Genomic DNA, 13,939 nt, shown 5'->3' with positions numbered 1-13,939 from the left:
AGATTAGGTGAGCAAGCTTCTACTCGGTCCATTTTATGGATTCTTACTGACTATACTATATATGGCACTAATGAAAGGTAAAGGGATAGGCAAAAAGAAACAAAACCAATAGCATCAAAGGAAGTTAAGGAGACGGAAGGCACTGAAAACTGTGGTTTGGGAGAAGAAATAGTCACCATGGTGACTTTATTCAAAGAGAATTTCCATACTCTGACTGAAATAGGCCATCAAGGATGTTTCAGAAGTAGTTAGATATAGTAGATGAAGAGATGTTTTTTATGGCTAGCCTGGAGCAGATTCTAAACTGTGAATTTTGTCAGATTTTATAACTGAAGCAGAGTCAGGCTAGCAAGTAATCAGAAAAGTACCTTTTGGGAAAACAAAAGCAATGTAGGGAGTGGTGTGATTTATTCGCTACTTGAATCAGACCTGCACCAGTGCTATAGGAAACAGCTAAGAAAGCACCATCTCATTAACAGTGTATCTAGACCTACATTCTTAATAAGATTAGTCTCAACATTATGATTATCTGTGATCACAGAAGAACTTGTTTTCACTATCTAAAAGTAGGAATGCCATTCTGAACATCCTGGACAAATTCCAACTTTGTAATTACTACTTATTGAATGAATACTACCATTAACTTGGGTAATTACTATATACCAAACTCCTACTCATGCATACTTAAAAAAAAAAATCACTGTATAGCATGGGTAATTTTATGAAACTAGAGAGAAAGTTCTCTACACAAAGAGGAAAACTGAGTAATAGTTGGATAAAAATATAAGAAAGGTTCAGTAGCAATAAAATATAATATCTTCACTAAAGGTCAGAACTGAGTTGTTCAACCCTTTTTTTTTTTTGTGGGAAGGTGGTGGGGGTGGGAGGTGTTCCAAATCATCTGAGATTAAGGGTAGATCATATTATTACCAACATCAGAGGGGCTCACTGCCAATAATTATCATTGTATTTTGCTTAGCTCAGAACTATTTTCAGAGCCTAAGTTGGTTTATCCGTTCATTCATTCATTCAACAAAAAAATTACGGAGCATGTATGATTTCTCAGGCACTGTTCTTAAACACAGAAAATACAGTGCTGAATAAGACAGACAAGGTTTCCGCCCTTAAAGAGCTTATATTGTAATAGAGGAAAAGACAGACGTCAACAAGTAAATCAATAATAGGAAAGCTATAGAAAGAATGCTGATACACATTAACTTGGAAGAGGTATTTAATATAGTGGATACCCAAATGAGGTTTTTCTAAGAAAACGTCATGTACGTTGAAACTTGAAGTGGATACGATGAAGCCAACTGTGAGAAGCCAGAAGAAATGCATTCTAAGAATGGTAAATGCAGAGACCTTGTAGTGGGAAAGGCTTGGTGCATTCAATGAGCCGAAAGGCCAGTGTGGCCAGGAAGTGGTTGGAACAATAGACAAGGGTGTGATTAAAAGGGCCTGTTAGCCGAGGCAGGGAATTGGATTTTGTTGGCGAGGGAGAAAGATGAATTTAAAGGTAAGTACCTCACCATCCTGAGAAGATTATATATGCATCTGCCTGTAATGCCACTGAGAATCATCTTCTAGATCTTTGCTACTCCAACTGTGGTTCAAGGCCCAGAAGCATCAGTTGTGACATCAAGTGAAAGCTGTTGGGGAAGATCGCCACGAAGACGTGACTGCTGGTTTGACCCACAAGCTGGATGCGGGCAGCTGGAGGCTCCTCGTGCCCGCTCCCGTGCATGGAATGTGTGCTCCTCTTGACTTCCCCACGCTCCAAGCTGCCCGAGGACACACCCTTGAGACAGTAATGTGCTGATGAGATGATCTGGACTGACTGCGTGACCAAACCCTGTGTATGTAACTGACCCCAGTTAAGGCCTCCAAGTAAATTTTTATGGTTTTGTGAGTGGGTATGGAAAGTTCGTTGTGTGGTTGCCCAAGACAAGCCTCGTAAGTTCCCTTGATATTAATCCTGCCACCCACCAGTCTGGGGTGGTCTGCCATTTCCTTCGGCTTCTCCCTGTCCCCTACCTATGCTATGGGAGCCAATTTCAGATTTACCTTGAGGAGGTACTGACCCAACACAAGCTTTTTAGAAATTCAGAATATCAGGCTCTATCTTAGTCTTTCTGATTCAGAATCTGCATTTTAACTGGTGAAGATTTTAGGTTCATAAGTACTCATCCAAAGAGCTGTGCTAAAAAAGCAGTCACCATGTCTGCAACTGATTTCAAACCATGGGCTCTAACGCAAATGACCAGAAGTTGACTTAATAGCAAACTTAAAGAAAGAACAATTACTATGTTGTCCTATAGAGAATGCAAATTCTGGATATTTCCAATGTCTGAACAGAAAACAGGTAAGTACAATCATAGACCTAAATATATGAGAGCAGAATCAAGAAACATCTTAAAAGATGTTGCCACTTGTCTCCCGGACGGCACCATTCATAAATAAAAGAATCTATCCCCCCAAAAAAGAAGAAGGAAAAAAGATGCTGCCACTTACATCTATTTGAAATAGCTACTTTAAAGACAAGATGTATTTTAATGTAGAAATATTTTCATAATAGCAGAGTAAAGTTTTTTTCCCAATTAGAAGAGCTAACTGAATACCTGTCACCTACCAATTCCTATCTATTAACCAAGTAAAGCCCATCTCAAAAATATAAGTTTCATGCCTGAGTCTATCTTTTTCTTATGATTCAGTTTTCTCATGCTTTATTATCTCAAATGTTTATCTTTTAATATCCTCGTTCTAACTTTTCCTCTTAATTTTATCCCTACTTCTTAATTTTAAAAAATTCCTAACCTGCAGAAAAGTTGTAAGAATTGTAGTCAGCATCTGTACACTTCACCAAGATTCACTGTTAACATTTTGTCATTTTTCTGTATATTCTTTCTCCCTTTCTCTACACACACACGCACGCGTGCACGGGCATGTAATTTTTCCTGAACTATTTGAAAGAAAGTAGCAGACATATTTGATCAAGGATTCAATCACAGATCACACGTTACATTTGGTTTTCATGTCTCTTTAGTCTCCTCTAGTCTAGAGAAGACTGTCCAACCCAAACCCCGACCCTGACATTTTTTGGTTGTCATGACACGGACACTATAGAACAGTTGTTCTAGAGAATGTTCTACAACTTGGATTTGCCTGTCTCCTCACGATGATGTCCAAGTTAAATATTTTGGTGAGAAACATTTTTGGTTAAACATTTTGATGAGAATACCATATATTGATGTTTTCTTTGAACAGTGCTCATAGTTCCTGCATCCATGTTTTACGTTACCAAGTAAATTATAAATAAGCTCCATGAAAGATATGGCCTTGCTTTTTATTTCTTTGGTATTTACCTAAAGAATATAGCACAATCTCTGTACATATAACATGCTCAGTAAATAAATGAAAACTTAAAAAGAGAGTTGACAACTATTTCTAAAATAGCAGAATATGCCTAACTAGTACACATTGAATTGTTTTATACCAGAATAAAAATATTTGGGTTTGGCCTCTAAAATTTTTGAAAGAAATAATTATGCATGTAAACAGTTTAGCACAATGCCTAGTACAGTATGTACAAAATACATCTAGGAACGAGCTGAGGCTAAAAGGCTAAAGGCAGATGTTAAACAGACTAGACTGTTGAGGTTGGAAGGTGCGGGAATAAGGAGTGGAGTGTGGTCACCTATTATATCCCAAAATATTTTTAGGAGTAAACTGGGCTTTAAATAAAAGATTGGGACAACAGCAGATTTAATAAGAATCTCACCTTTTACGTCTCACTTTAGTCAGATATTGATTAGAAACCATTTCTCAGAAAAGAGCAAAATAAGTCGTTTAATTCCTATTTGAATAACAAAGCAGTTGAGAATAGTACACAAGAACAAAAATATGGTATTAAAATCAAAGTATGTTATACAAAATAGGGTTCAGGGAATATTTAAAAAATTATTTTCAAGACATCTAGTATAATTTAGAAGCTTATTAGATTGGAAATGAAAAAAATAATGCTATCTAATATGTGATGCAAAAGAAAGGGAAGCAGTAACTATGACTTGTTTGAACAACTGCTTCTATATAGAGCAAGAGACCAGTAAACAGCTTAGGCATGCTATATCAGAGAAAACTGGGTATATAAGCCAAGCCTAATTAAGACCAGGTTCTGAACTACCAGCTGACATTTTGAAGTATGTTAGCTAATGATTAAAACTATTCCTCTACTCTGCCCCACACAACAACAGGTCTCCAGTGTTGTTCATTATGTAATCCAATTGCTTTTAAAATCGTGTTTATGCTTCTCTTCTGCTGGTTGTGTCTGTGTGTGTGTGTGTGTGTGTACGCACACACATACACGTATAACTAACAAGCTATTGAAAGAAAAATAGAAGCTTTATTTCATTCAAATGCAACTGGGAAAATGTACCACTGCATGATGCCAATAAACATCATATGTGGTGAGCTTGTGTAGATTTATGTTTTCTGAAAAAAACGGTCGATGTCATTGTCAGACATCTTGTAGCTGCCAGATAACTTTATAAGGCTGGACACAAAACAACTCTGAAAACTGAACAAGCAAGCTAACTTCATTTTTCTAAAAATTACTACTGAAGAATTCTAAAATTACATGAGCATTAAGAAATGTTCCTTTTAAATCAAATCTATTCTGAAAAGCAATCATGAAAACAGATTTAAAATCTAATACACATATAAAAACTGATTATTTAGAATACTTGCCTTTGAGATATACAATATTATATAATGAATAGTTTTTATGACCCACTTAGGTAAATAAGCTCATGTTTTTTCTCATTTATAGACAAGTTATTTGGTTTGGCTAACGGATGTAGAGTTTGGTGCTATGAAGAAGCGTAATTGAGGATACTGCAGAGAGCCAAGAATTACACGGTCACATGCTATGCCATATACAACTGTCCTTTACAAACAGCTCTAGCAAGAAAAGCAAACCTTAACCTTGTGCATCAGTGCCACTCTCTTGCTTCAGAATGAGGATTACAAACATGCTAAATAGTGGCATAACAGTCAATGCTGCAACAAAACAAGTTCAGCTATTTTCAAATGATACATTCTAACTATATGACCATCACAAATGCTTTTGTAATAAGGCTACCCCAGTAAGGTATTTAATCCTCGATAGTTATTTTCAAATATTATCGCATGGGGCCTAATTCCCATTCCCTTCAATATCTGTAGAAAGAACTTTATTTATAATTATAGTTAGGATTCTAGGTGTGGAGAACATGTGTGCCACTAGGGCTAAAGACGTGAGTAAATTTCATTTCATGAGATAATTTCCTCTACTTAAAACTAGTCCATAAAATTATCTATCCATCTGTTTATCTAAAGTGCCTGACAACTTAAAAGGCAAGATTATGTTAAAATATAAGCCAAAATCCCTATTTTTCCAGGAGTTTTTATATATATACATATATATATATATATATACACACACATACATATGTATATATGTATATATATTTCACTTTATATATATATATATAAATTACTAGTAAAGATAAGATGAAATTCAGGAGGCTGGTCATAAAATTGAGCCATACAGAATACAGGTATTCATGAAATAAAGATTTCTCTATCATAAGTTGAGACAATATAATAATTTTTATTGCATGGTATCTTGCTAATATTTCATATTTTTTAAAGGATACCATACTGAAGTGTATAAATATTCTCTTCAAAAATGTGAGCTATTAATTCATTTACTCCACAAATATCTGAATACATACTATATGTGAGGAAATGTAACAAACACTGTGAAGAATATAAATTATGTTGAAGTTTGGTTGATCCCTTCCGCAAGAGACTTCATTGGGGTCAACACACAAGTGCTTTGTCCCCTTGAGACAAAATTTGAGTGAGGGAGTGTCAGAAAACATTTATGTGTTCCCTACGTGGTGTTTACCTGATCTTGTAGTGACATCACTGGATTATTTTTGGTAGTGTTGATGTGAAGAACATGGTATTTATTCTTTGCACACAGATCATAGGCAATGTTGGTAAAAGAGGTGCTTGCAGTTTTGGGGACTCTGTTGTAAATGATCACCATGTCCTCTTCCTCATCTAAAGTGGCATCTTGCCGAGGGCCATCCATTGTATGTCGCTGCTCAATTTCTCGGACTTCATGTCTTGCAATAGCCCTTTCTGCAAAGAAAGAGATATGAACTCAGTTTTTAAGGGCATTATAAGGAAGTTATAAAACACTGAAAATAATTTCCTATTCCTGGAATATAATATTCCTTTTCAAGAACTGGTTAAGAGCAGTTGAAGAAATGTTTTAAGGACCAAACGTCAGAACTACCTTTGAAGGATAATACATACGCCTATAAAAATAAAACAACAGAATAAAGAGTCATCAAGTTTAGAACACCACAGACCAGAGAGTTCTTCAGTGTAGTTCAAAAGTCACATTATTTTCTAATAGATGTCTACAGTCTGAATTAATTCTCAAACACACAAAGACAGATTATATAGAATACTAAACTTCACAGTATAAAATGCATTTAGAAAATAAGTCACTTAAATTTAAGCAAAGATTTTGAAATTTATTACTCGGGGTTTAGTTGTTCCCTGGTAACAGATTATAAACACTGACATAATTTTAAGTAACAAGAATGAAAACAACACCATCACAAAACCTTTTTCTTTTTGGTGTTGCATTATAGATAAGTCCTGGCTATGTTTATTCCTTAAATCCCATGATTCCTCGAATTTGAATCACTGTCTACCAAGTAGTTTGAGAAGCAGTTACATTTTGCTTTCTACTACTCTCTATTTAATATAACGTACGCTTCAAATATGTATTTTTTAGAATAAAGAAGCAAGAAAGGGGGAAGAAATAAGGGGAAAAATCTCTAACAAGACTGCAAATTACTTTGCACAGAAACAACTGCTCACACATAGTAGGCACCTCCTATCACCAGATCTTTGTGTAAGCTACCTCACCTGTCTTAAACACTCTTCCATTCTCCCAACACCCCAACTTTGCCTGGTGAACTCCTCAACCCTCACAACGAATTTAACCAACACCAAGGGAAGCATTATTTGATCTCCCTAACTATGTCAAATCACACACACACACACACACACACACACACACACACACACACAATGTATGTATACACAATATACCTCATACTATATATATATATATCATTTACTTACCATAATTGCAATTTTACATTATATGTGTTGTTATTAGTGTCTACCTATTGTAATGCCTATGACTTAATAAAGTGACATGAAAAAGTAATACTGTTTCCCCGAAAATAAGACCTATCCGGGCCATCAGCTCTAATGCATCTTTTGGAGCAAAAATTAATATAAGACCGGGTCTTATATTAAAATAAGACACGTATTTATTACATTAAATTACTTTACATTATATTATACTCAGTCTTATATCATATTAAAATAAGAGTGGGTCTTATATTAATTTTTGCTCCAAAAGACACATTAGAGCTAATGGTCTGACTAGGTCTTATTGTCAGGGAAACATGGTATGTGCTATAATTACAATAACACGTTCAGGCTTAAAATATTGTTAGACGATCAACCAAATTTCGATTCAGAAGATATGGTCACCATGTTGCAGAGAGTACACTCTGAGCTGAGGAGTCCATTCAGAAGACTTCAAGTTCCAGGCCTGCTGCTTATTAACAGTAGGTATTCCAAAACAGGAGGAGAAGTACCTATATTCTATATGTATATGCATATATATATATATCTCCTCTTGTTTTTTCCCTTGGGAGAGTTGACTGGGAATGTGGGGTGAAAGAGATGAGCTTCATGTTGAACATACTGTTGGACTGCCTGGGACATCCAGGAGGTGTTACGTAGATAATTGGGTATACACAGGTTGAGAGTTGAGAATAATGGTTCAAGTAGAAGAAAGATGCCTGGGAAAACCATGGGAATGGATGAAATTGCCTAGATAATCTAGAATATGTAGCATGGGAAGAGAACCTAGGACAGAATCTTAGGAAATATCAACATTTAAGGAGCAAGTAGAAAAAGATAATTCATAGAAAGAGGCTAAGAAGAAATAGAAAGAAAAAGAAGCCAGGACAGACTTTTAAGATGCACATACCATATGTTAGAGAGTGTATTTTTCAGACTAACAGTGCTTTCCAAGTGAAACTATAAATCAAAGTAATGTATAATGTATGATGCTATAAGCATCTACATAGGATCTGGAAGTTGCCTCTAACTAAATTCAGCAGGTATTTATTGAGAGCCTATGTACATTATTATATTCAATAATCTTCCAAACAACTTCAAACTGTCAGCATAGTCCAAAACTATTATGGTATTGTTCTGTCCACATACCCTCCTTTTTCTAAGAGAAATAAAACAGTGCTGCAGTCATTCATATACTGATAGAGGTATAAAAGTTTCCTCTAGAAGCCCAGATATGCATGAATCATTCAAGATTAATATTCACCTACAATCAACAATGTTGAATTTACTTTCACTAATTTCTCTGAAATCAAGTATTTAGAAAAGCAGATTTTATGTTATCTCATATACGGGTATCCTTTTTATCTATAGGAAACATAATGATTAAGGAAAAACTGCCGTATTAGTTTAGTAATTACGCCTTCTACTGAAAAAAATTTACATGCCCAATAATTGCTTTGAAAGTTAGCTAATTAACATATTTTTAAAAAGAAGTTATTATTTAGTTTCTGGATTTTTCTTTATTATAAGGTGCTAAAACTCTAGCTGACCATGAAATGAGCATGTTTTCAGAATTAATCATAGTTCTTGGTTCATTCTGTGTATTCAATTATATCAACTGTATATTTCACACAATTTAAAAAAATTTCTTAAATTATGAAAAGGTACAAATATGGGAGTCATTACTTTCTTCATTCAAATAATGTATTTGTATGCATTTTCTATTTTTCAAGTGTTTTTACTTTGCTTAAACAAACAGGATAATTATTAACAGTGTTATTCCTAAAACTACATAAAAGATAAAAATAGTTTGGAAAATTAGGAGAATTTTTGTTAGTAATATATGTTTATAAAATCAAATCTCAGTTGAACATTAACAGTTGCTACTGTTAATGGTAAACTATTCTCTCTTTTCTCCTGTGACAATACTTAAAACCAGTAAGACTGTTTGCAATATGGCCATGTTCTTGACTGACGAAGTATTTGATAGTTCAATTATTTTTTATCAAACATGCTCCGCATTTAGATGCTCTGCATCTAGTTTAAGCTTCCCCACTGTCTCTCTTAAATAAGTGGGGAAGCTTTATCACAGCACATTTGTAGTGCACTTAGAGAATGCAGGCAGTATATTTAAAATACTAAAGAAGCATTCTGAAGTAAGGGTTTTCATGTTTTGGTAATAAATTATATAGGCTGTGCTATGTAAGCTATTTCGGGACCACCACAAAATGTATAGCTTATAAATAACATGGGGTACAGTCTGAGAGTCTTGGGGATACAGTCTGAGTGTCTCCCCAGCAGAGCAGACACCACTGGCACTAATGTGCCCAAGAGTGAAGAGCGACACTGAACTCCATGGCAACTCTACTTCATCCAGGCTCCTGTTCAAAGTGGCACATATCTCAACTCCATGAACTTTTCCATGTGGCAGATTATCCACAAACTCAAGTCTTTTGAAAGACCATTCATAATAGCAATAATTACCTATTTCTTCATTGACAGTGCATTCAAGGTCTCATTTATTGAAAAAAAAATATAATGATCAAGCTAAGTATAAAACATTGCATTAAATACACCAAGCTACATTCCACACAGCATTACAGTCACAAAAATGTACATATCAGACTACAGAAAAACTGAAGATACGAAAATTGAAGATCTTTTTCTTTTCACAACAACGTGTCTTTTAACACTATTTTTTTTAACATTAAGATTATTGTTTTGGATAACACCTGTTCTCTTTGAATATTTAATTAAATATTCAACATATTAAAAAATATACATATAAAAAATTTAAATAATTTAGAGAGGAATAAGTTCTGTGTTTTGTACAAATTAAATGATCTACGAATGTAACCCCTCTACCACCAAATTTCAATTTTACAATAGTCTCAGCAGAAAATGAACAGTTCACAAATGTGCAAAAGGTACAGTATTTCTGTATTGTGGATAATAGTTTAGGACTGAAGGAATAAAGAAACCAACAAAAGGAAAGGTCAACAAATTGCCTTGTCTTCAAATACAGAAACTTCTGCACATTAAAATATATATATGTGTGTGTGTATATATATATATATATATATATATATATATATATATATATATATTTAGATAACTAGCAAACAAAAAGCAAACAACATTAAGAAGGAAAATTACCAAATTTTAATATTTATAATTATAGGAAGAAAACATAGAGATTGGCAATAACAATATTAAAGCTTCAGTAGATATTAAGCTAAGGTTGTTTATAAGAGATTTAAACTATGTATGCATAATGAAACAGAACAAAAATACGTATTAGTGGCTCATAATGATTTTGGGGGTCATGAATTCCTTTCAGAATATGATGAAAACTGTGGACCCTCTCTTCAGAAAGGCTGACTTTTGCATTCTAGGGCTTCTTCTAAGAGTCCAACTACGGACATGCATAGAGGGCAAGGGAGGTGACCCCAGATTAACTACACCTAAAAGAAAATAAAAGGCTCCTAGGACAGTACAACCTCTATAGTAAACTGCCTGAATACATTAGAATATATTAAAAAAAAAAGAGGTTAAAAGTGGGATTGCAGGCAAAGAGAAATCACAGAGGAAACTGGCAGTGTCTATCTGAGAAATGTTTATGGATTAGGGTGCCATGAAACAAAAGTTGACCTGTCAGAACTCCCTGGCAAGTATGCCTAATTCAGAGCTAGATAAGCTGGGCTCTAAAAGCTTGGTGCCATCAAATAACTGAACTAAAGTGGATCCTTAACATTTTCTAGAGCTGAATCCTGAGTTGTGTGAATCCCCAAATACTGTTATGAACTATAATTTATTGACTATAAATTGTGTATACAATGAGAAGTAGGAAGCAACAAAGTTGCACGAAAAGAAAGCTATTTGAGGCTATTTAACCAATTCTTTCTGCAGCACCACTTACTGAGAAAGTACTACCCCCGCCAAACACTATCTGATCCTTACGGAAGTAATATTTTGTAATCATTATGAATGAAATAAATTGGTTTTCTGATTGAATACATCATTTTCTTAACAATATTTTTAGCCTGAATAAGTCTACTTGAATTCAATCACACGGGGACTGACAAAAAAAAAATTCTATAATATATGAAAGATTGAAGGCTGGACTCTGAACAATGGCAAACACTTTCTTGTGTGATTTCCAGGCAGTACACAAAGGATGCATCTGTTATCAGTAAAATTACAAGTATGTTTACATGGACCATCTTCTAAACAAGAGCTGATTCCACTTCAAGGAAAATGGAGTAGACTTGTGTTTCACTATTATTCCTGCTAAGAACTAAGAACCCTGTGTGTTTTATATAAGACCAACATAAGACTCCAAAAGGTAGAAACAAGAAGGTAGACAAGTTAGGGTTCTTAGGACCTGAGGAACAACACAGTGGTGAGTTTCTCAAGGTTTCTTTTAGCCTCATGTATCCCGGACTTGAAGCAGTAGAAGCTGGCAGCCCAGAAATGAGCACACATGAAAAGAACCCCAACTAAAGCGTGCTGTCATTGGAGAAAGGGACAGCATAGCAACACAAAACTTTTAGACAATAACCACTCTATCTTAGTTAAACTCCACAGAAAACAATGTGGCTCCACCTCTACCCTCACAGGCCAAGGGGAGAGCCTAGACTTTCACCCTCACAAGGGCATAATGCAGTACTCAGGGTCCTTGATGGGGTGATGTCAGAGAAAACCAAGCAGGGAGCCAGGACTTTCATCCCACGCAGCAGGTACCAAGGCACCACGTCAGTGTCCATGGTGACCCAGCAAGAAGCCTGGATGTTCACCTCTAGATGACAGTACTGAGAGGTCCCTTCTTCTCCCTGCGTGGTGGTGTCAGAGAAGACCTAGTGGAGAGTAAGGACCTGAACCATCACCCAGTGTAACAGGCCACCCCCACTTCTGCTGAGCAGTAACAATGAGCACCAGGTGTTGATAGAGGCCGAGTAGGAAACCTGAATTTCTACCACCACTTAGCAGTAACAATCTAGTACCCTTTCCATCGCCAGGCCAATGTCAGAAAATGTCCATTAACACAGAAGGTTTCAATAAGATCCAGAGTCTCGCAACATAATACAAAAATGTCCAGGTTTCAATCAAATACTATTCAACATATCAAGAACCAGGGGGATCTCAAACTCAGTGAATGAGACAATCAAGAAATGACAACACCAAGATGATAGAGATGGTAGAATTACTAAAGATTTAAAGCAGTAATGATAAAAATGCTTTCAAGAACAATAAAAAACAAGCTTAAACCAAATGACAACATAGAAAGTATCAGCAAATAGGCTCAGTAATGAAACAGATATATAAACAGAACTAAATGGAAATTTTATAACTTTAAAATAATCAAAATAAAAAGTTCAAGAAACAGGTTCAGTAGAAGAATGGAAGGGAAGGGAAGGAAAAAAGTTTAGTGAACTGGAAGATAGAACAAAAGAAATCACACAATTACAATAATAGTGAGAAAATATACTGGGGGAAAAAAACAGGCCTCAGGGAACTGTGGGATATAACAAAAGATCTCACATTGGTATCATAGAGTCTTGGAAGTAAAGGAGAAAAAAGACAGGGCTGAAAGAGTACTCAAAGAAGTTATGGCTGAAAAACTTTACACATTTGGCAAGAGATATAAACATAAAGATTCAAGATGCTGAGCAGACTCCAAACAAGATAAACCAAAGATATCCATGAAAAGACACATCATAACTAAACTTATGGAAAATAAAGACAAATATATATATACACGTATATATATATACGTGTATATATATATGTATATATATATATAAATCAGTCAGAGAAGATGAAGCACTTATTTCTGCTTATTTATAGCAGAAAAATGTGATAACAGCAGATTTCTCATCAGAAATTATAGAGCCAAAAGGAAGTGGCACAATGTTTTTCAAGTACTGAAATGAAAGGAACCTATACCCAGAGAAAATAATCTTCAGGAAAGAAGGGGAAAGTAAAACATTCCCATATGAAAGAAAATTAAGAGAAGTTATTGCCAGTAGTTCTATTCCAAAAGATTGAGTAAAGGAAGTTTTCTGAACAAAAAGGAATGAATAAAAGAAAGAACTTTAACACAATAAAAACAAGAACAAAAATGGAGCCAAAATATGGGTAACTGGAGTAAACTTTCCCTTTCTGGAGTTTTCAAAACTACGTTTAGCAGAACAAAAATTATAACACTGTGTGATATGGTTCTAAATGTATGCAGAGGAAATATTTAATACAATTATATGTAAATGGTACTTAGTAAAGAGATGTAAATGGAGGTAAGATTTCTATACTTTACTTGAATTGGTAAAATAATGACATCAGTAGACTGTGACAAGTGATAATCATATAGTGTACATGAAGAACCCATTTATAAAGCTATATGAGAACATTAAACTCAAAAAAATATAGATAAATCAAAATATAATTCTAAAAAAAATAAGAGTAACCTACAATTATATAGAAAAAGGAAAACAGAAACAAAAAAACAAAGAACAAAACAAAAAATAAAAGTACGATAGAAAATTTTTAAAATATGTTGAAGTGAATGAAAATGAAGATAAAACAAAATTTGTGGTATACAGCTAAGGCAGGACTAAGAGGAAAATTTACAGCACTATGTGTATACATCAGAAAAGAATAGTCTCTTGCCAACAATCTAAGTGCTCCCACCTCAAGAACCTAAAAAACAAGAGTAAAATAA

The 13,939-nt window shown here is 34.7% G+C and overlaps 1 protein-coding gene across 1 annotated transcript in view; it reads right to left on the bottom strand.

Moving 5' to 3' along the window:
* HS2ST1 (heparan sulfate 2-O-sulfotransferase 1) overlaps nt 1-13,939 on the bottom strand; it is a 173,649-nt gene that overhangs the window by 27,111 nt on the left and 132,599 nt on the right. The window contains exon 2 of the mRNA XM_033114219.1: nt 5,948-6,186. Coding sequence (XP_032970110.1) covers nt 5,948-6,186 — 239 coding nt within the window. The remainder of the gene's footprint in view (nt 1-5,947; nt 6,187-13,939) is intronic.

Source organism: Rhinolophus ferrumequinum, chromosome 9 (genome assembly GCF_004115265.2).
Source record: "Rhinolophus ferrumequinum isolate MPI-CBG mRhiFer1 chromosome 9, mRhiFer1_v1.p, whole genome shotgun sequence".
Lineage (NCBI taxonomy): Eukaryota > Metazoa > Chordata > Mammalia > Chiroptera > Rhinolophidae > Rhinolophus > Rhinolophus ferrumequinum.
This window is presented reverse-complemented; position numbering and strand designations above follow the sequence as displayed.